This window comes from Crocodylus siamensis, chromosome 5, assembly GCF_052110815.1.
Source record: "Crocodylus siamensis isolate JL-2025a chromosome 5, ASM5211081v1, whole genome shotgun sequence".
NCBI lineage: Eukaryota > Metazoa > Chordata > Crocodylia > Crocodylidae > Crocodylus > Crocodylus siamensis.
Genome location: NC_143399.1, coordinates 81196820 through 81221403, shown reverse-complemented (window position 1 = coordinate 81221403; position 24584 = coordinate 81196820). Strand labels below are relative to the sequence as shown.

General features: G+C 52.1%; 2 protein-coding genes and 1 long non-coding RNA gene across 6 annotated transcripts; 2 read left to right on the top strand and 1 right to left on the bottom strand.

The window, feature by feature from the left end:
• Nucleotides 1-1664: 1664 nt before the first annotated feature.
• On the bottom strand, nucleotides 1665-18942 carry LOC149864351 (uncharacterized). The gene is made up of 3 exons (XR_016442643.1): nucleotides 18817-18942; nucleotides 3643-3855; nucleotides 1665-1783 (listed from the first exon to the last, which is right to left on the bottom strand). It is a non-coding gene; the product is annotated as an uncharacterized LOC149864351 (long non-coding RNA).
• Nucleotides 1776-9426, top strand: LOC149864352 (serine/threonine-protein kinase SBK1-like). Of its 2 annotated transcripts, XM_090049540.1 has the most exons (4): nucleotides 1776-3563; nucleotides 4553-4711; nucleotides 5135-5337; nucleotides 5558-9426. In XM_090049540.1, the coding sequence occupies exons 2-4, from the start codon at nucleotides 4555-4557 to the stop codon at nucleotides 6176-6178; spliced, it is 981 nt and encodes a 326-aa protein (XP_089905666.1). In that variant the 5' UTR covers nucleotides 1776-3563; nucleotides 4553-4554; the 3' UTR covers nucleotides 6179-9426. The 2 variants fall into 2 exon arrangements, with proteins under 2 accessions (XP_089905666.1, XP_089905667.1); XM_090049541.1 differs by lacking the exon at nucleotides 4553-4711.
• Nucleotides 18914-24482, top strand: ZNF628 (zinc finger protein 628). 3 transcript variants are annotated; one of them, XM_090049527.1, is made up of 2 exons: nucleotides 18914-18935; nucleotides 20457-24482. In XM_090049527.1, exons 1-2 carry the CDS (start codon nucleotides 18932-18934, stop codon nucleotides 23570-23572), a joined length of 3120 nt encoding a protein of 1039 aa, XP_089905653.1. In that variant the 5' UTR covers nucleotides 18914-18931; the 3' UTR covers nucleotides 23573-24482. The 3 variants fall into 3 exon arrangements, with proteins under 3 accessions (XP_089905653.1, XP_089905654.1, XP_089905655.1); XM_090049528.1 differs by lacking the exon at nucleotides 18914-18935 and adding an exon at nucleotides 18942-19134; XM_090049529.1 differs by lacking the exon at nucleotides 18914-18935 and adding an exon at nucleotides 19209-20361.
• The last annotated feature ends 102 nt before the right edge of the window (nucleotides 24483-24584 follow it).

Below are 24584 nucleotides of genomic sequence, written 5' to 3'. Positions count from 1 at the left end.
TTGGTGAGCTGTTGAGGCCCGCGCACACAAAATCTTTTAGAACAGTGGTCTCCAACTTTTTTATGGTGAAGATCACTTTTTGGAACTAAAAGTCACCCCAAGATCTACCACCCCAAGATCTACCGTGGCCCCTTTCACCCCCTGCCCCGCTCCACTGCCTCACCCCCTGCATTGCAGTGTCCCAGACCCAGCTGGGCTGAGGCCTGATCCCACTTCTGTGCAGTGGCTACACTGAGCCTCACCCACCCGGCAGCCAGAAGAACGTGGCGTTGTGCCCCAGCCCAGCCGGGTCTGCAAGTCTCCACAGGCTGGGGGGGACTCCCGCTGCTGGGTGCAGCCTGGAGAAGGCCCTGGGGGCCTTTCCCCCACCACCTGTGCACAGGACAAGGCGGCTGCTACTGCGGGCTGCCCACTGCATCTTATAGTAGAACTGGAGGATCCCTGCATAAATGGTCCCTGTGCCACACCCCAGAGTCAGCTGAGACTCACCACGAAATACCAGGTTCCTATATAAACAGCTCTCACATCCCATCCCAGATGTAACTGCATCTCAGTGCCAGGTCATCGTATAAACAGGAGTAGAAATTTTCTAACAAGATCATAGATAATACTGTAAAAATCATCTACAAAGCAAGACTCAGCATTTCACAAAAACAGCCTGATAAAAGTCTGGAATGACTAAACCTTAGTTGCCTTAAAGTCTGAAGCAATCAAGGATTAGTTAGCATTTCAAAAACAAGCACGTAGCCAAAAACCAGTTTGAACCAATTAAGGGTCTCTCAAACTGACCTGATATCTTGTTTTCTTTCACAGTGGAAAATTCCCACCTGCGTGCGCATCTTGTCTGTAAACTATAAAATGCCTCTAACAGTTTTATTCGGGTCTCTGAGTTCGCTCAGGGTGCCCAGCATGCTAAATAAATTTTAAGGCAGACAGCGACTCTGTGTCTTTGGGAATAGCTCTGCAAGGGGTCACAAACTCCTCAACACCTGCACACACCTCGAGAGTAACTATAAGAATCTGGCTTCCAACACTAGGCCTGGGAGACCTGACTTGGTTGGCACCTAGGCCTTATCAGGGTCAGAAAGCCCTTGCATGCAGGCAACAGGTACCAGCTGTGAGGACACGGCCCCGCTCTTCACAGGAGAATGTGGTGTTTGCACTGCCAACCCGCTCTGAGCTGGGAAAACAGGCTGCTGGGAGGGACCTGGCGAGAGACACATGCCGTCCCTGTCCTCTGGAGCAGGTGGCTGTGCTGTTTCCTAGCCTGTTGCTATGGTACCAGCATGGCCCCCTCTCCCAAGGGCCTCACAGGCTGCATGACCTGTAACACATGTCATCTTGGCCCAGTGCAGAAGGAAGGACCATGTTGCTGGGTCCCCCATCACTTCTGCCCTGCCACCCCCACCTGCACAGATCCCCAGTGGGGCAGGGTTCAGTTGTTAACAAGAGCTCCAGTGCAGTCATGTCACAAGAAATTCCCAAACTTGCAGCACACACTGCCCTGCAGAAACCCAACTTGCTGCACCTCACCCACATTGGTGACTATGAACAGTACCTCTTGCACAAAAATACAAGACAGTGGCTGGGGCCAGACTGGGTTGTTTGACCCCAGATAACAAAGAAAATCAAATCTAACACCAAGAAAATCAAACTCTGCTAATGGCTTGCAAACTATTAGGCATAAGAGACAGTGGACTACTTGTGGTACCCAATACCAGACCCAGCCCATAAGGTAATAACAGTCATGGTAGCAGTCCTCAATCTTCCACCACACCTGAGCCTAAAAAAATAAAAAGTGATGGTTAAAATTATTGGCAGAGACCCGACACACTCATTATATCTATATAACAAGACTCAGAGAGCAAGTCAGAAAGCCAAGTGGCCTGGAGAAAAACCTACAAACTACATCTACATCTCAATTGAGCTAAGCATCACTAAAGAAAACAAAATATTTAAATATCCACTTCAAAGCAAAGCCTGTAAGAGACAAGAAAAGCCAAGCTGCACTGAAAACATTACTATAAATATAACCTAGTTACCATATTTCCCCTTTGATTAAGACCTATTTCCCAAAGCAATATCTGTCTAAAGTTTTAAACAGTTTATTAGCTAAATCAGTGTACCTGACTGCATCTAACCTATCTATCTTACACCTATTGTCTGGTTCTCAGTGCCTTGCATTTTCATTTATTAATTAAGGCATATTTCTCAGAATAGGCAGTCAATTTCTAAATGTTTATTATGCTAAGCCAGTGTATTTTCCTGAAACTCATACCTGTGGTGTCCAATGGTCTTTGATCTTCACTATCTCCATAAGGCATTTGATCCAGCTATATTTTAGGCTCCATTTTTAAAATAACTACAGAAAAATTGTATTCTATGATTAACTTCCTAAGGGCAGTGAAGACACATAAGGGGTGTACTGGGGTGCACATGCACCTCCTGAGAACGCCAGTGCACCCCCTGACTGGCCACACTTGCCACTCAGGTGATGGGCGGCGGGGGGCAGGCAGGAGCACCACCTGTGAGTGCCAGCCAGGGAGTGGGAGCTTCCCTTTGTGATCCGCTGCAGAGGGATAGTTCTACTCTGGCACTCATCGCAGTGCTATGGAGGTGCATCCTTTTCCCTATATAAATCACCCTGCTCCAGAGGTGCGTGCAGCTCAGCATCTAGTGAAAGCTTCCTGTAGCCATCCCCAATACCCTGCCCCAGAGGCAGCAACATCTCAACTCTAATGGGTAATGGGTCTCTGTATCCAAGCCCTGACAACTCATAACAAAGATGGCTGCAGCTCAGAACTGAATGAGTGGTGTATAAACAACCCTGCCCTAGGAGAACCTGCAGCTCAGCATCAGGAAAGGAGTCCATATATAAACAGTTTCTGTGTCCACCCCAGAGATGGCTGCATTTTGGCACGATCATATTTCCCTTTCCAGAATGTATGAAAGCCCTCTGGGACCCTTTATGAAGGGGATTTTCATGGAGGTTCCTGGAGCCAGGTAACAGAGGGATCTGTTTCTCAACTATGTGCCCCCTCACCCTGTTCTGTCCCCCCAGCTCTTCAGGGGGCTCTGGGAAGGAGGTACAGTTTTCAGGTGCCTGCAGCTGACTTTCCAGGAACATCTGGGATGCAGCTAATCCCAGAGCCAATAGTGCTAGGGGGTGGGTAAAGGGTAGAGTGTCCAGCTCCAGTGGGTAAAAATAACCCTGATAACTAGCTGCTAATCCCAGCCCCCAGCATACACCACACAGGAGTTCATGCAGCCAGCTGGGATCCCTGGTATCATGCTCCCACCCCTCGTCTCATGCAGCCAGCTGGGACCAGCAACAACTGGGACTTCAGATGCCAAACACATGAACACACAGATGATATAAAAGGAGGACTCCAGGGCCACTGGACATACAGGCAAGCAGACAAGCACAAGCACCGGCACAGGCAGACAAGCACAGGCACAGAAATAACCTCACACAAACATACACATAGACACAGAACAGGAAGACAGAGAGAGGCCTGGGATTGGCCACTTGTGCACAGCGACTGCCCTCTGGCTACTTGCAGGTAGGTAAGACCCCCCTACTCCTTCTTGTCTTGTGCTCCCCGCATGCCCCAGCCCCATCTCAGTGGCTTTACCTCTTACCTCTAGCAGGCTGTGCTCCAGAGGGTACCAAGGGGGTGTCTGGAGCTGCCCTTCAAGATTTGTGCACAAAGCAATGTGGGGTGCAGTGACATCGGTGCTACTGGGCAACCCAGTCAGGTTCTTTCACAGCCCTGGGTGGAGAGTGGCATTAGTGGCTGGAGCTGGGGAGTGGCTGGGATTCCTGGTTTCTCTCCATGGTTCTAACCTAAGACCCTGATGAAGAACCAGAGGAATTTCTGCTGTGAATTTTCCCCATTAGTGCCCAAGTGCCAGCACCCCTGGCCTACAGCAGTGTCTGTGGGATGGTGCGGGCCCCATACTGTGGGAAGGTACTTCACTCAGCAGTGGTATCGCTCTTCCCCAGCCCAGCATTCAGGAATGGGGCTAACCCCTTCCCATCCCCTGCAAAGGGTGGAGATGTCAGCCTTATGTGTGAAACCATGTGGCCATTGGGGCCTGCACCCCAGCGCTTGTCCCAGACCACTGAGAGTGGCCATTCCTGAGCAGACCACACTTGGACCCGACAGGGACTCTGGACATAACAGACCATTGCTGGCTGCATCTCAGCACAGGAATAGGGGTCCTCCTATAAACAGTACCTGTTCCCCACCCCACTGATCGTTGCCAGGCACAGGGGTTCTGTAAAATAAGGTTCCTTGAGCTCTGTATAAATGGCCCCCACAGCCCACCTTATGGCAGCTGCATTTCAGCCCCAGACAAGGAATCTGTATAAACAGCAATGCCCACCTCCCACCCCGAGTGCCTCACCCCAGAATTGGCTGCATTTCTGCGTCAGGTGCATCATAAGGGGCAGATTAAGCATCTGCTGTAGGTTGCCAGAGCAGTTGGTGCAGGATAGTGAGGCTGTTGTTCCATGGTTGACAACGACTTTCTCCCTCCCCTTTCACAGCCATGAACCTGCTCTCTGCTAAGCAGCGCCTGGAGGAGATGGTGCTGCTGACAGAGCAGAACCTGCCTCAGGTGAAGGTTCAGGAATCATACACCATCCTGCAAGAGCTGGGCAGCGGTGCCTATGGGCATGTCCTGCTGGCTATGCACCAGCAGCAAGGTATGGCTTAACTGCCATGCAAGAAGAAGGGGCTGTGTGGCAGGGTCCCCCCTATCTTTCCCCCTCCTCCAGAAACCATGCTTGCTACTTCATGATGGGCATTAACCCACTGCCTCCTTTGACCTCTGTCTTGGTTCACAGGGCACTATCAGAGCCTCTGTCATGTCATGCAGTGGTCCCCCGGGATATGGGAACCTGGTAGCCCCTGGTCAGATAGTTCTGCATCTGGATAGGAGTATTGGGCTGGCTGGGCCCTCAATTATGATTAGGGCAGAGCACAAGGATGGCTGGACCTGTGAATCTGATCTGGAGGTACCTAAGTGGCCACACCCTGGATTGGACCTAGGGGTACCAGGCTGGCTTGGATCTGATCAAGCATGAGAGCCTGGTGCCCCAGACCCCTGATGCCAACTGTGCCTGCAGGTACCCCTATGGCACTGAAATTCATTGGGAAGCGGGACACAGAGCTGCGGGGCTTCCTGAGTGAGTACTGTATCTCGCTAAGCCTCTCGGCCCACCCCTGCATCGTGGGTGCCTTGGGCATCGCCTTCCAGACTGACCGCCATTACGTCTTTGCTCAGGAGATAGCCCTTTCCAAGGACCTGCTCTCCATCCTTCATCCCCAGGTACAGTCCACTCTAGAGTCAGTCTTAACTTGGCACCTGTGCCTGGGCATGGGAAGCTCAGGGTGAATATGGAGACTACCCCTTCTATAGGGGCCTGGCCTCAATCTGGTTGGGTGTGGGGGTACTCTACGGATGTGGAAGTGGGACTTGGGGCCTCTTCACTATGGACGGTGTGGGGTAGGGTGTTTCTGCGGTGCCTGGATCTAGCCTTTTCACCCAGGTGGGGGTCCCTGAGGTGCAGGTGAAGCGCTGTGCCCTGCAGATCTCCAGTGCCCTGGAGTTCATGGGTGACAAGGGGCTGGTGCACCGTGATGTTAAGCCTGAGAATGTGCTGCTCTTTGACCCTGAGTGTCGGCGTGTCAAGCTGACTGACTTTGGGCTGACTTGTCCCCGGGGCACTGCCATTGAAGCCCTGCCAGAGAATCTGCCATACACGGCACCCGAGCTGTGCCGCCTGAGCTCTACAGACCACCTGCCTGCCCAGCCCAGTCTGGATGCCTGGGCACTGGGTGTGCTGCTCTTCTGCACGCTCACTGGCTACTTTCCCTGGCACACAGCCACTGACCAGCACCACCGGAAATTTGAAAAATGGCACCGCAGCCCCCGGATCCACCCCTGCCCACCGCACTGGGAGCGTTTCACACCTGAGGCCTTGGAGATGTTGCGGGGGCTGCTGACACCTGACTCTGCACAGCGCAGCCCACTCACCATCATCATCAGCTACCTCAAGCGCCCTTGGCTGGAGCCTAAGGAGCAGGGGGCTGTCGGTAGGGGCAGGATCCACCTTCCTGGAAGGCCAGTGGGCAGCAGAATCCTGCTGGGAAGGAGCTGGCGATGCTAAGTCCAGCCCCTGTGGGCATCAAGGCACCAGCCCAGGGTTAAAGAGATGCTGGGACCAAGGACTCAGGGGATGCACTGTTTGGCTGGGACCATTGCCAGGGGAGGTGCTGCGGTTACAGTGGAGGGGCGGGGGTCAAAACAATACTGTGGCATAGGAAATAAAGCCATGATCCTGAGATCTCCTTTCTCTGCATTAGGGACCATAGTTCTTGGAAAGTTAGGGGCTGAGATCACCCTGCCCCCACACTGCCCAGCTCAACACCACAGGCCCATCCAGCCCCACCTCCCTTCCCCTTGTCAGTTGAGTGGAGGTCCTCTGTGGTCCCTGAATTGATACAGCTGCTCTTGTGCCCTGCTGCTGATTTTCTTGAGCTAGGAGGGCTAAGGCTTCTCCCCAGCATGCACACACGCTACTTGGGGAAATTGTGCAGAGTGCATACTGACAGGCAGGCAGTGTGGGAGGGGGCAGGCCCCCAGTAAGGGGCTGTGTAGAGGCGGGAAAGACACTGTGCTTTGTGCCCTGGCCTTGTCTGTGTCTGACACCATGTGCCAAGGCCTTGAGACATGAATCTTTGGGTGCAGCTGTAACCAGAAACTCTTAATGAGTGGCCAAGACCAGTGGCTTCACACGCAGCTGCTAAATATAGAGCAGAGCAGCGCAGCAGGAAGCAGCAGCACACAGTCTGGACCACTGGGCCAATGACGTCCAGGAATCAGGAAAGGAGAGCAGGGTGGGAAGTGAGGGGCACTGGTGGTACGTACTAAGGACTGGGGATCACTAAAGCAGGCTGGAAGGTGACCTCCAATTGGCTGCAGCTTGAGGTAGCCTTGCTGCAGCTTGTGAACCTAGGGTTTTGAGTGCAGGTGGCCCTGGGGCCCAGAGCAGAGATACAGAACAGGGGTCTGGTGCCAGGCAGAGGCTTCTGGAAGCAGCAAGGGAACCAAGCATGGAAAAATAGCAGCCCAGGTAGCTCCTTCCCAACTGTGATTGAGGCCTTGCCTGAAAATGGGACAGGGCAGGAGGTGCTGAAACACTGCTCTCCATTCCCAGCCTCTTGCTCCCTGTCAAAGCAAAGGGCACTAACACAGCCTGGATGGCTGAGCCCCATGGAGTATGGGTCTGCCCAGGCAATGCCCACTTCCAGAAATGCCACCCTCATCTCAGGGTCTCTGTCTTGATCAGGGAAGTTCCCCAGGCTTCAGGAATCAGGCTTTGCCACTGGCTACAAAGAGACCAAGGCTGGTCTTACCCACAAGCGCCCCCACCCCAGTGTCCCTCACATTTCTGGTCCAGTTGCTCTATCAGGCCTACCAAGTGATCTCTGGGCCCCCACCCCACCCCTGGGTTACAGGCCCTGTGCAATCACTTTCCCTGCATGGATTCATGTGATGCTGCTAGGCTCAGAGTGGGCGCTAGGCTGCAGCCCCAGTACAGGCAGGATCACCTAGCAGGCAGGGCTGACTCACTGACTGCCAGCCCTTGACTTATGGAAGCAGAGGTGGGTACAGAAAGAATCTTTCCAAAACAAAGTGTTGTTTAATGTCATCACCAGGAACTGGACTTGGCCAGGGAATGTAGCTGCAAACAACAAAGGCCTCTGCCCTGTTTATCAGCTCCTTGGCAGGGACCCCTGGCACTGTGCTCACAGGAGCAGTGTCGCCTGCCCCACTGCCAGTCCCTGCAGTCACAGGGCTCCTGTTGTGTAATCTTCATAAACCAGCCTGCTCCCTCCTCAGAGCTGGCCTGGCTCCTACCCCACTGCTCTGAAAGGAGGCTGTTTCCAGCTCTCCCTGCCCTTGCAGGCAGGAGCCTGCAAAGGAGCAAGCTCCTTACCATCTGCCTCCCCCACAACAGTGGTTATATCAATTTCCAGATCCTTCAACCTGTGAGTTGCATCAGCATCCATGTTCCTGATGAAGTCCAAGACAGTGGGCTCTTTGGGGGTCTGGGCCACCCCCTGATTATCTTTAATTTTGACTCTCAATTCAGCATGAAGTGGCCCTGATCCTCTGGGTTTATTGGTGAGGAGCATTCCCCTTTCACCTTCTCTCCCCTGTGGGGCAAGGACCATTTTCATTTCAGAATTCACCCCCATAAACAAAGAGTGTTAAATTCAGTCTGGATCTGAGTCCCTCCACTCCCCATGTCACCTGTCCATTGGCTGGCTAGTGCAGACTGCCCAAGCACAGGGCAGGCCCCTGCTGGAGAACACAATGAGGGATTTTTGAGGGGGAATGAGTAGTGATGACTCTGAAACTCATGCTAAGCTCAGGCCTACTCACAAAAGTTAAAATACAGAATACTGATGCTAACTGCATAATTCAAGAGGATGCAAGTTCATGGCTAGGCCATCTGAGAAGAAATAATGAAGTACCTCTTCCAGCTTATCTTGCTATATTCAGGATGATTTCAGGCAGGCTCCTAGTTGTCTGGTGTGTAACTGTGTGAAATGTCTATCCTTAATTAGTATGGTAAATATTTATTTTGCGATTAACTCGTGTTTATGTGCAGGAAGAGACATTCTACATCTGTGATAGGTGTCTCCTCTTGATTTAGTTTAGTTTTTGTTCTTCTCTCACGATTTACCTTGTTTTCCGAGGACACCTATGTTTTTCTGGTTGCTAATCGGTTTCTTGATATGTTCCAAACTGGATAACCTCTTGTCACTGAAGAAGGTAACTCATTCAAATTAGAAATTTCTGATAACCAATAATAAGCAGGTTGATTAACAGGATTTTCCTGTCAATTACTGCTTGGGACTCTCTCTTAAATTACACAACTAAAAGAATGCTTTGAAGATGCTAAACTAAGGGTATGAAAAGGCAGTAAAACAGCAAACAGTGAGCGTGCTTCAAGAGTGAGATATCTCTCTGACACCAGTTGCTGATGCACCTGACTTACTTGAGAAGTTGAAGAGAAGCAGACTGCCTCTTTGTGGCCTGTGTGGTAAGAAATCATCACCTTATAACTAATTACTGGACTTTAATTTGGTTTGGGCTCATTTGACTTGATTTTGAATACTTGTAGTAAATAAAGCCTTTCTGTCACTCATCAAATGAGGTGCCGTGTCAATCCCTGGGCTAGTCCAGATTCCTAGGTTTTTAGTTGCTAACAGTAGTACAATACCAGGGTGGGCCTGTGGAGCTGATACCCAGGCATGCACTGCAGGTGGGAGTCACGTAATAACACTCAACACTTCCGTATTAGGGGTGTGCGAAATGGCAGCGTTCCATTTCCACCCGTGTTTCAATGTTTTGACAGAACAGTGTTTTGTTTTGACTTCTGTTTTGAGTGAAAACGGCTGGTCCATTTCATTCCGTTGAAATGTTTTGCCGTTTCGACCCTGTTTTGATGTTTTGCCCTTAAGATATAATGGGGAAGGTTGAAACACACTATAACTTTGTCATTTCTAGCTAGATTTGGATGAAACATGCAGGAATGGTAGCCCCTTCTGAGAGCACGATGCATGCCACATTTCAAGAAGATAGGTGCAGGGGGTTTGGAGAAACTGCACCCTATGCTAGCCCCTGCTGAGGCCACGAAGCCTGCCAAGTTTCAAGGAAATAAGTACAGGGGTTTGGGGGGGGAGACTGTTCACTAGGGCACCCTTGGGGAATACTAGGAGTAATGGTCACAAACTCCTGGAAGATCATTTCAGGCTCAACATTAGGAAAAACTACTTCACAACTAGGGTGTCCAGACTGTGACTATTACTCCTAGTTTTCCCCAAGGGTGCCCTGGTGAACAGTTGTTCACCAAGCCCTAGATGTACGCTTCTGATGTAGCAGTAAGCTGCTACCAAGTCCCCTCTCAGCCTTCTCTTTTTCAGGCTGAAGAGTCCCAGGTCCCTCAGCCTTTCCTTGTACAGCTTGCTGTGCAAGTCATTGATCATATGGTTAACTCTTCTCTGGACTCTCTCAAGCTTTACCACATCCTTGTTAAGGTGTCGAGCCCAGAACTGGACACAGTACTCCAGCTGCGGTCTCACCAATGCTGAGAAGAGCTGAGTAGAGCAGGAGAATCACTTCTTTGCTATGGTTTTGCTGGCAATGTATCAATTGATGCATGCCAGCGTATTGCTGGCTACAGCACTGCACTGCTGGCTTATGTTCATACTGTGGTCAATTATTACCCTCAGGTCTGTGGTGGCAAGTGATGGGGGATCTTCAGTCCTGCTGCCTGATGAGAGGCAGCAGTTGCACAAGCACCCATGTCATGAGTTTTGCCTGTGAGCAGCTAGAGCTGCAGGGCCCCAGAACCCCTCTGCACCTATCTCCTTGACAGCTGGCAGGCTTAGTGGTCACAGCAGGGCCTAGCAGCCAGGCCTGCAGTAGCTTCCCCTCCCCTGTGCCCCAAGACAGACACAGTTGCACAAACACCCATGACACGAGTTTTACCTGTCAGCAGCCAGAGGTTCAGGGCCCCAAAACCCAGAACCCCTGAACCTATCTCCTCAACAGCTAGCAGGCTTTGTGGCCTCAGCAGGGGCTAGCAGGCCTGCAGCCTTCATCCTGCTGCACCTTAACACACACAGTATCACCCATGTCATGAGTTGACTTGTCTGCAGCTTGTGGTACAGTTCCCCCCAAGCCCCTACACCTATCTTCTTGAAACTTGGCAGGCTTTGTGGCCTCAGCAGGGGCTAGCATTCCTGTAGTTTTGACCCTGCTGTGGCTTAACACATATACTTGACACAAGTTTGGCTCTCAAGACTTTGGGGTGCAGTTTCTCCGAACCCCCTGCACCTATCTTCTTGAAACGTGGCACACTTTATGCCCTCAGAAGGAGCTACCATTTCTACACGTTTTATCCAAATCTGGCCAGAAATGACAAAGTTATAGGCTGCTTCAACCTTCCCCATTATAGCCTATAGGTGAAAAGTCAAAACAGCGTTGAAACGATGAAACGTTTCGACTTGCCTTGTTTTGTTTCGAGGCTGTTTCGACCATATCTGTTTTGTTTTGATTTTGCTGTTTCAACCTCAAAACAGGTTGAAACAGCATTGAAACAAAACTGGTGGCGAAATTTCCCACAGTCCTACTCTGTATGCCTGCACCGGCACTGTACAAGAAGGCCTCTGAGTGCCACAAACAGGGACAGGCCTGTGGCAGCTCTGCAGGTGCCTCAGCTCAGCATGTTCTCACAATATCCAGCCCAAATGGGTAGGTTTATCCTCATTCTGTAATCCTCTTGGAATTACAGTTGTCTGTGATATTCTGCAGGGTTTAGTACCTGCAGAGAGGGTCCTTGGCAGTGACAGGAGACACTGAGATCCTCACACCAGGCTCTAGAGGGTACACAGGGCTGGCACCTCCCTGCTACACAGTACCTTGTAGTTCCTGCTGGGGGGAAGCATGAAACAACCCCTACAGTTGCACCTAATTCTGCTGGGCTCCCCTGTGCCCATGCTTGTTTCATCTTTGGCCTGTTTAGTTGGTTGGTATTTGCTGTCACTTCACAGACTGCCTAAATCGGGTGATTAAAGGGACAGCCAAGTACCCCTGGTCCCTTGATCTGCCCCACTTCACAAAAGGCTTTACTATCCTGACAACCATGGCCCTGGTTGAAAAGTATGGCATGTTGGAAGGCTGAACGAATGATGATCACAGGGCAGCCAGGGCTGGGCACACGAACACTGCTGGGGCAGGGGCAGGGGCCCAGGGCTGGAATGGCAGAGACCTATGGATCAAAGCAGAAAGGAACCCACAGAGCCCACATGGGTACGGCCTCTGAATCAGCATTTCCTAGACCTTAAATAATGGAGGCTGCAAAGGGAGAGGAACAGGGGAAACAGTTCACTCTCCCTTTCAGCATCCACTCTCTGCCACTGAGACACAGGACAGTAGGCAAGGTGGACCTATGGTATGAAATGGCAGTTCTTATGAGCTGGGGGTTGGAGATCAAGGTAAAGGGACACTAGAAGAGCTGGGGGCCAGAGACTGCAGGTTGGGGTAAGGGCGGAGCTGCAGGATAGGTGGTTGTACATTGGGGTAGAAGTGGGGAGTAGCTGTGGTTTGGGGCACCAGGGAGATCCACCCACATCTTCCTGTACCACCCCCTGATCTGTGCAATACCAACCAAGCTAAGAATCCCCAGACATCTCCCACTGCCAACTGCTTCTAATTCTGCTGTTGGCCTGAACCCAGCCTTCCTGCTGGACTGATTTCCAGCCCAGCCCCCAGCACAGCATGTTCATTAGCAGCTGCTGACTGATGGTGCTGGCTCGGCACTTCACAGCCATGTATGCACATAGCACCTGGCCAGCTATGACCTGGTGACTTCAAGGAGGGGAAAAGGCAGGCCGCTTAGCACCTCACAACCACCCTATACCAGACACCGCAGTACCACACAGCCCGCTTCAAGCCCTTCCACTGGGGAGCTCTGCAGAAACACTCCATGACCATCAGAAACCTTGACCATCAGGAACCGGAGGCATGGAGAAGGGAAAACGTGCCTGACCTCAGAGGTCATCCAAAGTGTGGACTTTGGCAGGCAAATTGAGTTGTGTAAGGCTCTTAGCCATAATCCAGGCTTTCCCAGAACTAAGCAATAACATTGAACAGAGCACCTCCTCTGGCACTGGGAGATGTGAGTGCTATGATTGGTGTGCTAGGCAAATCAAACACAAGTTTCCCAGTAAAAAATGTGCCTGGCACAGTGCCAGGGGATTGGATAATTTAAGATGAGAAAATTATATAAGTAATGAACAAAGAGGAAGCTGTGTGTTTGTGTTGTATCTCTGGGAGACAGGTGCAACTGTGGACTTCTCGCTCGAACAGTAAGGAAACCAAAAACAAACATCCCACACACCCAGCGGAGGACCTGAGATATGGTACCCCAGAGAGTTGCTGCTGAAAGGACTAACAAGCCACTTGCCAGGTCGTATTATGAGGAAAAAACCTATAATATTGTCTAGGGGTTAATATTAAATTTCACTTGATATCAAATCGAATGAGTTGCCATGTCAATCCTTTAGAGTTCTGGCACAAAAGAAATCTTCTTGCTAACAACTGGCAAGCCAGCCAGGAGCCAGAGATGGACTGATGGTATCATGTTGGGAACTATCTGAGTGGACTCAGTAAACTTTAGGGACTGGTGAACAAGGATAGCCAGCTGGAACTCTGAGTGATTGCCCCCTTCTTATACTCCTTTTTTAATGGGATGGTAGGGAGGACTAGTTCTTGAGAGTGCTAGTTCTGGGCAAGTTGTAAAAGCAAGCGTCATGACTGATACTGCTGCTGCTGCCCCCCCTACACATACACAACTGGTGCCTGTAGTGCTGTAGCCCTTTAGCCCTGATGCACAGTTAAACTTTTGTAAGTCTTGGAAGGTCCTTGTCATAACAATTAAGATTGGGGTTGACAGAAAGGAGAAAAGAAAGGCATTGCTCCAGGAAATATTCCCATTGTGTCAAGCTTTTCATAAGGAGGTTGTTCGGCTACAGACAGAGGTTGAAAACTTGGAATTGGAGGTTGTAGTTGTGAAAAAGGAAGAAGGAGAAAAACGGAAGGGAGCAGAGAAGCCGGTTAAGTAGGTGAAAAATCCTCACTGTCAGGTGGCTGTTAAAGCTTTGCAAACAGCTGCTATGCAAGAGACCCAAGGGATAGGAATGAGTTATGGAATGAACATAGAAAGTTAGAAAACAAGGTAGCACAGAGACTTACAGAGCTCATTTGGATGCAAGATCTGCAGAAGGGGCAGAGTCAAACTCAAATAAGTCAACTCAGCTTTCAGTACCTCTCAACCCACAATAGGGAAGAGCTGCCCTACCCCCCAAGCAGGGGGCTAAGTAAGATGACTCTGTTTTAACTACTAGGGGTGCCCAACCATTCAAGCTTTAGTGGGAGAAAAAGGAAATATGAAAAAAAATCCCTAATGCTGACTGATACTGGAACCTTGATCAGCATTTTTGCAACAGCAATGGCTTCTAGATGGGGCTACGACAGACCTCAAGTCATTTGCCAGGAGGAGAGAGTGAAAATGGAATTTAAGATATGACAGCTTTACAGGTTGCAACCTGATCTCAGAGAGTGCCTGAGGTCAGTGGTTTAGAGAAGGGCACGTGCTGTGGTCTTTAAAAACAAAGCTAATTTTAGCTCTGCAATAGTGTAGTATCATCTGGGCAGCCATGGCAGATTGAAAGGTATGTCTGCCTGTTACAATCTAAATTATTAAAGAATGTATTTATTATAAATTGGCCAGCCTATGGGAAAGAAACCCTTTGGTGTTACATATCCCACCTGGAAAGGCATACCAGTTCTATGGTAAATGTCAAACACAATCTTGGCAGTGGCAAGAAGCTCTAAATGTATATGGACCTATAATATGTTCTGTGATCTGAAGAGGGGCCTGTTCAAGACAGTCAGTGTGGGGACTTCAAAGAACTGCTGGAAAGAGTGGTACCAGATATGTCCAGAGGCTCAGAGTAGAGCTGAGAAAAAGAAAGATCTAATGAGAGGTCAAAAGGTTGAAAAAGACCACTGCTAAGACTGCAAAAGCTGGGGGCCTGAGATCTCAACTAGCCTGAGGAGGGGCCAAAAATCATGAAAGTGAAAGACTGTCCCCATGAGGGGTGAAGATGACCAGGTCAGGACAGCCTGGAAATTGGTCCTGGATAAGACCTGAAAACTACACCCTGGGACTAGTTAATGTGGTATGATGGCTATGAAAAACTATGAAAGCTTAGACAGTGTCTCTTGCACAAAAATGCAAGACAATGGCTGGGGCAAGACTGGGTTGTGGTGACAAGACTGCCACAAACTCTGCTAATGGCTTGCAACTCCTTAGGCATCAAGGCAGTGGAGCTTGAGGTACCCAGCACCAGACCCATGCCATAAAATAATAAAAGTGGTGGTTAAAGGTGTTGGCAGAGGCCTGATACACTTATCACAAGCACAGAAAGCCAGAGAGAAAGAGGCTGAGCCAGTATAACTAAAGAAGGAAAAGAAACTACATATAAATTGAACTAGCAACTAAAGAAAACAAACGACTAAATATATATTTCAAGCAAAGCCTGTAAAAGATGCGCTGAATACAGGAAAGATGGCCTGTACATGACATCCTCACATTTCTCAAAACAGGCATCCAATGTCTAAGGTGCTACAAATGTCTTAATCATTCAGTGTATGTCTGGAATTTTGTAAACAGACCATAACCGGTCCAAACTATTGTAAATTTGCCCCATTGATAAACAAATACCCAAAGACAGGTCTGGTAACCACTGTGTTTAAGCATCCTGTCTGACCACTCAAGACCCATCCCATGTAACTGACCTATAACTGCAGTGGCTGCAAAAAACCCAAGTCTTCACACCCAGACAAATCCAAAAACAGGAGCCAGGCAATTTAACAATTGTGATATGAGGGTCACCCTTTTCCTCCCTGTTTTGTTTGGACTTTAATTTGCCAGCTATCAAGGAAAAATGCTCTGAAGCTATACAATCAAACAGTATAAGAACTAAGCAGATTTTCCAGCAAGGTATGTGCAGTCCAGGAAAGCTCAAGAAGCCATCCTGCCACCCACCTAACAACTGAAGGATCCACACTGCAAAGCTATACAAGAACTGCTGTCTGCCTGCATTGGGTACATATCTCTTTGCAGTTAAAATAATACAAGAACTAATAGCTTATTTTATATTGGAAAAGAGTTTTTCTGTTATTTAGTTGTATAACTTGTTGGTAGTTATTAAACCAAACCTTTCTGCTATTTATCAACCAAGTGTTGTGTCACTTCTTATAGCACTAGGTTTAAAAAGACATTTTTAAGTTCAACAGGTGAAGCTACTTGTGGTGGGATAGTACCTACAAAATGCCACATGTTGCCACCCCAGGACAGGGCAAGTACAGGGTGACTGAAAACCCTGGCTCCCACTGCCTTGTGGGATACCCTTTAATGGGAAAAGTCTAGGGGGAGCATACCCTGCCAGAAAAACCCTTGGTGAAGGCCAGCCAAGGAGGGAAGATGTGTGACAGGGTGCTCCTTGGAGTACCTGTCACTTTAAGAAGAAAAAAACATGCTAAAAAAGCAGCCTCCACAAGAAGCAAGGCGGGGATCTCTGGATGAGTTCCAGAATAGCCAGGGCAAAGCCAGATAGTGTCAAAAGTGATTCCATGACATGGAACTAACCTAAAGAGGGGTAAGCCCCTCCCTTTTTTTGTCTGCGTTTTGCAGGATGTGGGCCACCACTGAAGCATTAAGAAGTTTGCTTAATATATAAATCAAGCTTAGTTGTGCTATGCATTGACTGTGTTTGTAAAATGTTATTGAAGTGATTTTAATTATACCCAACCACTGGCACATTAAAAACCAACCAACCAACTGGAATGTCAAAATGTTTAACAAAAAGGACTTTAACAAAATACAGTTAGGAATGGCACCTGATGATTTACTCCTGGCCATACAAGATCTGACCATACAACAAAAAATCAAGGAGGTCCAGAACACAGCTGATAGGACCTCTGTTGTGATTCAAAAATCAAAAGCCACTATTTCAGTTCTACAAGATGGTCAAGAAGCCACTCATCATTGGTGGAAAACCTGGCTGAACTGGTCACCTACTATGACCTACATCTTTAATGTGGCCTCACACACCCTTATAGTGGTCTTAGTTTTGGAACTCCTGTTACCGGTCATTGAGTGTGTGCTTGTTTGCCATGCGGGAAAGCTCTTAGCCAAGTTTGAAGCTACAGCAAGGGAGGAAGAGTTGAAAGCTCTCTCCTGAAACTCTCTGAAAAGTAACTTCACACAGGGCACGGTGGCCTGCTTATAAGAAGATCCATGTCTCAGATGCAGTAGCAACCTGCATGCCTTGAGTCACATGCAAGAGGCTAACCAATCTCTGTATAGTGCCACTGTATTTCAGGGCATCAAGGAGGGGAATGTAGTTACAGGGAAAATTGAGTTTGCTAAGACTCTTAGCCATAGTCTAGGCCTTCCCAGAGCTACGAAATAAATTAAATTGAACAGAGTGCCTCCTGCGGTACTGGGAGATGTGAGTACTGTGATCGGTATGTTAGGTGAGCCAAGCACAACAGTTTTCTTATAAGGAACATGCCCGGCACAGTGCCAGGGGATTGGTGCACAATATAAGAAATGCTTGGCACAGTGTCAGGGGATTGGACAATTTGTGATGAGGCTAACTGACAGCAGTTAGCCGTATCCCAACGGTTTCTGTACCTATGGTCTACTACTATACCTATGGTGTACAATGGTTTCACTACTGTAGTATTCTGCTGTCAGTTAGCTGTTCCTGGTCAGAGGGCGGGGGGTACCCTGGTGCATTTTCACTTCCTTTGATTCTTGCTCTATCCACAGTTTAAAACCAACTGCCTGGCAGTGGCATTGGCCTTTCTAGTCAAGCGGTGCTGAGGGAGTCAATTGACTTCAAGGCTTTTAATTATCTATCATGATCCCTTCTAAATTCTTCATTCCACAGGTGTTAACCACCCTCTCTTCTTTTTAATAGTTTTGATATTCCACCAATCAAGCTATCCTTTCTTCTGCAATGCGGCTGTCTGCTAGCTGCTCCTGGTCATGAACCTCCTATTCCACCGCCCAGCAGATTGTTTTTAACTTATTCCAATAAAAATTATATTTGTTTTTACTTCAATCTTAAACTGAATAATACAGCCCTAGGCCCCTGGCATATTAGTAAAGCTTCTAGTTTATTTTTTGCAGGAGAAAAATGTGTGTTGTCTTCTATGTAATGATGCAGCTCACCAGCAGTAGCCTCATAGCTGACACATGGGGGGGCACGTGCCACCCCTCCCCGAAATTGGCTGCCACCGACTTCTCCCCTTGCCACTGACACCATTGTCGACGTCTGCGGGCAATCCCCACTCGCCACTGCCGATACCACCACCGGCGTCTACGGGCAGGCCCCGCTTGCAGCCGACGCTGCTGCGTACAAGTGGCGTCCCCCCCAGCCTCAGGAGGTACCAGTCATTCATGATACCCACCTTTGCAAAATTCTAGATCCTCCTGTGCTCTTGCTCATGTAGCATCTGTTTGCCAGCCCTGCAGACTGTCATCTCTAGACAGAAACACTCACGTGTGGAAATGTTAAGTTACGTGAACTCTATGTCAGGTGACTGTTAAGTCCTTTGACCCCAGCTGATTCCTGCCCCAGGGGCAGGGGGCTGGACTAGATGATCTTCCAAGGTCCCTTCTAGCCAGATTTTTTTATGAGTTGGAAAAAGAGATGGGCACTGAATTCTAACGACCACGGGTCTAACGAAACTTCTTTTGGTTATTTTTGCCTAGTTTGTTGTGTTTTTACATTAATCTATAACCGATTAATGTACATTTCAATGCCATCTTTTCACTTGGATCTGAAAGGCAGCCCTGTATCCTCGGGCCCTCATCTCACAGTAAAGCTTTTAGGTCCTTTTTAAGTAGAGAAATACATGTCCTGTTACCTATGAGGATGAAATCACCCTCCCCAAAAACCCAGATCCACCCATAGAGGGCGCTTCCCCAGAACGAGGGAAACGCGGGCTCCAGCACCCCTGGCCACGCCCGGGGCAACACGGGTTCGCAGCAGAGCCAAAGCCACCACCCACCGCATCATGAAAGGGTGCTGTCCGTTAACTTGGGCGGGATGGGGAAATAGGACAACCCCTTCCAACATGGCCGCCTACCGTCTCACAGCAGCTCACGTCACGATCCCTAGCCCATCGCTGTGATGGCGGCCAGGTCATGCGGCGATGCGGGGACTCCACGTCCCATGAGCCCGCGCGCGGCGGCGAGCGGCCAATGGGTGCGAGCGGCGGGGGCGGGGCCGGAGCAAGGCCCTGCGGTTAGCGTGCGCGCTGTAAAGGTTGGGTGTCTCGCGCCGGGGGCTGTAGGGAGGGAGGCAGAAGTGACCCCTCCCACCCGCGCCCCCTGCCTGGCGGCCGTCCCCCGCAGGTGGGGGGCCCGGGCCTTCTGCGGCCGGCGGGGAGGCCTCCCCCTCCCAGGTGAGAGCGCGGGGGCCTGCGAGGGGGGAGGGGCGGGGAATGCTGCGCTTCAAGGGGAGGGGCTGTCCTTAAAGGGGCAGGCTCGCAGCACGGACTTCGTGACGGCTGGGGGTTATTGTCTGTCCGGCTGAAGGAAGCCGCGGTGGAGAGCCGTGGCTCTTAAAGGGGCGGCGACGCGCCGCAGGGTCTGCCTTCTCTGCCGGGTTCCGCAAGGGACGAGCCGGCTGCAGCCTCGGGGTTCTGTCCTCCAGGAGGAAGGGGCGGGGCTCGGGGCCGGGCGCCCTCCACTTCCTGTCCCAAAGAACTGTCCCATTCGCGGGTCGTGCTCTCCTCTCCCTTTGCGTGCAGGTGGCGCCATCGCAGGGAGGCAGCCCCATGGGGGCTCAGACTGGGCCTGGCACCCAGGGCTTGGTCCTGCTTGGCCCGGGCACGAGGAGGTAGCTGGTAGCCCCTATGACTTGGCCACCCCTTTGTGGATAACCCACCAGCCCCACAGGCCCTGATTACTTTCCCCTTGGCTGACCCACGGTGCGGGCAGTGGGCAGGCAGCTCCAGCCCACCAACCAGGGTAACACGGGATAGGCCTGGGGCTTGTGTCTCAGGACTGGCAATGCCTGCTCGTGCTGGGGGTGCTGCAGTACCACCACCATGGACCAGCGAGAGCCAGGGGGGTCCTACTGCCCTGTCAGACACAGGGGAGCTGGCCAAGCCCCTGGAGGATCCCCTCCCAAGAATGCAGCACAGCCAGCAGGAGAGAACTCCTGCCAGTTTGGCCTGGGTTGCCCGGGCTATTGGTCTGGTTAGGCTGGTAGGAACCCCCTCCTAATAGTCCATGCTGCCTCCTAAGGGCTCAGCTGGCCTAGCTGCAGAGGCAGCAGGTCCCTGCAACAGGTCAGCTTTCCCAGGTAGTCACATCTGAGCCCAGAGAGGGCTGCTTCCAGGAACCCAGGCTGCCTGCTCTATTCCCAGTGCAGAAGCAGGTTAGCATAGCCTATGCAGTGAGCAGCAGGATGTGCCTGAGCTCAGCTGGGGAGCCCTGGGGCAGAGGGGAGGGTCACCATCTGGCATCCCTACACATGCTTTCACTCACCCCCTGAGATTTGCAGGAGTCCCAGCAGCCCATGCACACAGCACGGCTCATAATGAGAGGAATGACCATTATCTTCTCTATTTCCCTGGGTCAGCCTGGAGTCACCTGTGACTGAAGTGGGGTTCAGCTCCCCCAGGGTAAATCTGAAGTCCCCCTAGCCCAGCTTAGAGTGGCCGTATGGCCTGGCTTGGGGTTAGCTCTGTGTGCTGACTTGTGTTCTGTTCTGCTACAGGTGCAGGTGAGATGGTGGGAGCCCAGCGGCTCGAGATGTCAGAGATGCAGCCAGCCCCACTGCCACAGCCAGGTGCCAGCGAGCACCAGTATGAGTGTCTGGAGTGTGGCAAGGTCTTCAAGTGGTCATCGCGGCTCATCCACCACCAGCGTACGCACACTGGGGAGCGCCCCTACAAGTGCTCGGAGTGCCCCAAGGCCTTCAAGGGTTCCTCAGCGCTGCTTTACCACCAGCGCAGCCACACTGGGGAGCGCCCCTACAAGTGCACTGACTGTGGCAAGGCCTTCAAGCGCTCCTCACTGCTGCAGATCCACCAGAGTGTGCACACTGGTCTGCGCTCCTTCAAATGTGCCCTTTGTGGAATGGCCTTCAAGTGGTCCTCACATTACCAGTACCATGTGCGCCAGCACACAGGTGAGCGCCCGTATAAGTGCACCACATGCGAGAAGGCCTTCAAAAACTCATCCAGCCTGCGGCGTCACCGCAACATCCACACAGGCGAGCGCCCCTATGTCTGCACAGCATGCGGCAAGGCCTTCACCCAGTCCACCAACCTGCGGCAGCACCAGCGCATCCACACAGGCGAACGCCCCTACAAGTGTGCCGACTGCACCAAGACCTTCACCCATTCTTCCAATCTCCTACTGCATCAACGCACCCATGCCAGCAGCCGGGCCCACAAGTGCCAGGCCTGTGGCAAGGCTTTTGTCTCAGAGACCTACCTCCAGAAGCACCTGCAGACACATGCGGCTAAGGCATCGACCCCTTATGGTGAGGCCGAGCTGGCCTGTGCACCAACTGAGCTGTTTTTGGCTGCTGCCACAGAGGCAGTAGAAACTGTGGAGATGCTATGGAAGTGTGGGGACTGTGACCTGACCTTCAAAAGTGAGGAACTGCTGTTGGGCCACCAGCAGAGCCATCTGGAGGCGGCCCCACCTCTGCCAGCTGAGGAGCTGCCTGTTGCACCACTCTACACCTGCCCCACCTGTGGCAAGGCCTTCAAAAATGGGTCGGGGCTGTCACGGCACCAGCACAGCCACACTGGTGAGCGACCCTACAAGTGCTCCATCTGTGAGAAGACCTTTGTGCAGCTCTCCAACCTTCTGGCACACCAGCGCACACACCCTGCTGAGCAGCAGCTCATTCAGGCTGAGGCTGAGGTCACCTGCCCGCAGTCAGCAACTGAGCCTTCCCCAGCTCCAGCCCCTGTTCTGGCCCCAGCCCCCACTGAGGCAGCTGAGCGTCCCTACAAGTGCACAGAGTGTGGCAAGGCCTTCAAGGGCTCATCAGGGCTGCGCTACCACCTGCGAGACCACACTGGGGAGCGCCCCTACAAGTGCTCAGAGTGCCCCAAGGCCTTCAAGCGCTCTTCACTGTTGTCCATCCACCAGCGTGTACACACTGGATTGCGTGCCTTCAAGTGCGCTGAGTGCGGCCTCACCTTCAAGTGGTCATCACATTACCAGTACCACCTACGCCTGCACACAGGTGAGCGCCCCTACAGCTGTACTGACTGCGGCAAGGCCTTCAAGAACACTTCCTGCCTGCGGCGCCACCGCCAGCTGCATACTGGTGAGCGCCCCTTCACCTGCCTGGTCTGTGGCAAAGCGTTCACGCAGACCTCCAACCTGCGGCAGCACCAGCGCACCCACACAGGTGAGCGTCCCTACACCTGCCAGCAGTGTGGCAAGACCTTCACCCACTCCTCCAACCTGCAGCTGCACCAACGAACTCATTCTAGCGAGCGGCCCTTCAAGTGCCCTGTCTGTGCCAAGGGTTTCGTCATGGCCTCCTACCTGCAGCGCCACCTCCGCACGCATACTACCGAAGCAGGCACCCCTGAGGCCAAGAGCGAGGTGCCGGCCCAGGGCCTTCCACTCACACCCAGGACCCAGGAGGTGCACATTGTGCCCAACCTGCAAGCCACCCTCAACCTAGAGGTGGCTAGCCCGCCCAGTGCCCCTAACTCCCAGACCTTCCTGCTGGTGCAGACGGCACAGGGCTTGCAGCTGATCCCCAGCATCCAGCAGAGCCCCCAGAAGCTGATCCTTCTGCCCAGCCCGCAGATGGTGCCCACACAGCAGAAAGTGCCCATTCTTCAGAGTACCCCCAACATCACCCTGATGCCCAGTAGTCCCACAGTTCCCAGCAAGCCACCCCCCCGCCGGCAGGGCAAGGCCAAGAAGCAGGCTGCCCCCAGTAACCCCAACCCACCACAGCCTGGCCAGAACATCATTCTGGTGCCAACCAGCGGGCAGGCACTGCCTAGCATGCAGATCCAGACTTTGCCAGGATCTCAGCGGGTGCCAGGGCTCCAAACAGGGCAGAATGTTATTGTGCTGCAGAACATGCCTGAGCAGCCCTCTGCTGAGGTAGCTAATGTCCAAGTCCAGACCCTGTCACAGCCCCCAGAGGTGACTGGCATCCCGGCCTTGTCGCAACCTCAGGACGTGGCCAGCATCCAGATCCAGGCCCTGCAACAGAGTTCCCCAGAGGCAGAGGAGGCTCAAACCCTTCCCTGCTCCCATGAACTGTCCAGTGCCCAGCTCCCTGCAGATGCTGGGCAAGAGATGGCAGACCTGCCAGAGGGCCAGGACTTGATTGTGGTGCAGAGCGCACAGGGTGATGACTTGCTGGGGCCAGGGACTGAAGTGAGTGGCCTAGAAGGGGTGCAGGATGTGCACCTGGAGATGCTGCAGACAGCTGAGGGACTGCAGAATGTCTTGGTACTGCGTGGTGCTGATGGGGAGCAGACCCGCTTCTGTGTGCAGGAAGTGGAGAACCTACCAGAGCTGCCCCCAGAGAGTGGATCAGGGGCCCTGACGGCTCCTGGGGGGCAGAAGCTCTTTATCATCCGCAGCGCTCCCAGTGAGCAGACCCTGCAGGTCCTGGAGAATGTGTCGGGTCTGCAGGCACTGCCAGGACCCCCAGGCCCCAATGTGGGACAGCTCCCCCTGCAGGCACGGGGGGTGCCCAACAGTCCAGGGGGTGGCCAGCCCTCTGGCAACACCCAGATGGTACAGCTGCTGCCAAGCCCAGTGCCACCTCCCCAGGAGCTGCAGTCCATCCAAATAGTGCAGACAGTGCCCAGTGTGCAGCTGGTTCACACCTTCTGAGTCCCATGCACCTGGCCTTGCAGATGCCTGCCTTGCCCTGCTGGCCAGTACTGTGCCAGTGCATGTTGAACTTGGGGTGAATGTCCCCTCCTCTACTGTCATGCCATGCACTACAGACACTATCCAGCTGGCTGCAGCAGAGGGTTTTGGGCTGTCTGGTGAGCACAGGCAGCCCCTGACTGCCTTTCCAACCTTAGCTGTAGCCTTCCAAGGCATAGAGCTGGTAGAACCTGACATCCATGTCATCAGAGCTGAGTCAGTTCTAGCAGGGAGTGGGATTGTCTAGCTGGGCTCCAGTTGCAAGGCGCTGTTTGCCTGTCCATGAGCAGAGGTGCAGTGGGAGCTGCCCAGAGTATTTCTCTAGCCTCTGCTCACTTACATTGCTTGCGCCTCTTCCAGGTCTGGGAGGAGAGTGGGGTCCAGAGGTTAGAACAGGTGGCCTCAGGAACCAGGACTTCTAGGTTGTGTCTTGGCTCTGCAAGGGAGGAGCGAGTGGGTAGTAGGTTTGCCCAGGATTCCTGGGTTCTGTTCCTGACTGTCTGCCTTGCTGGGCCACCTTAGCTAAGTCTCTTAGCTGCAGGAGGGGCCGGTGCTGTGAGGCTGCATGTGTACATGCAAACATGCTTTTCTCTTGGGGGAGGGGCCTGGGTGGGCACAGCTCTGCCTGCTGCTCTGTGGAAACCCATTGCTCTCCCAGGCAGGAGATGGCATTGTGGCACAAGGGAGCAAATGCAATGGTCTCCCAAGCCATTAGGCACCACTTCCCTGCCACTCGGATCCTGGCCTGAGCCCCCTGGCTGGGTTGGATCCTATCTCCTCTTCCATAGCCCTTTACATTCAGTGACACCTGGCACTGCTCCCCAAAGGACACAGCTGCTTCAGCCCAGGAGGCAAATAAAGGACTGCTTATGAAGGGTCTGTGCCTGGTTTGCTCAGTTTGTGGGGAGCGAGCTGTGGTGGTCCTGAGTGGGGAGCAGGGGTGACTGGAACAGAGTGCTGCCCGGGAAAGGGC

Excerpts from the sequence above, each read along its gene's own strand:
- LOC149864352 (XM_090049540.1), top strand. The coding sequence starts at position 4,555 with ATGAACCTGCTCTCTGCTAAGCAGCGCCTGGAGGAGATGGTGCTGCTG. Across the intron at positions 4,712-5,134 it reads GGCTATGCACCAGCAGCAAG|GTACCCCTATGGCACTGAAA; the intron begins GTATGGCTTAAC and ends CTGTGCCTGCAG. Across the intron at positions 5,338-5,557 it reads TCTCCATCCTTCATCCCCAG|GTGGGGGTCCCTGAGGTGCA; the intron begins GTACAGTCCACT and ends CTTTTCACCCAG.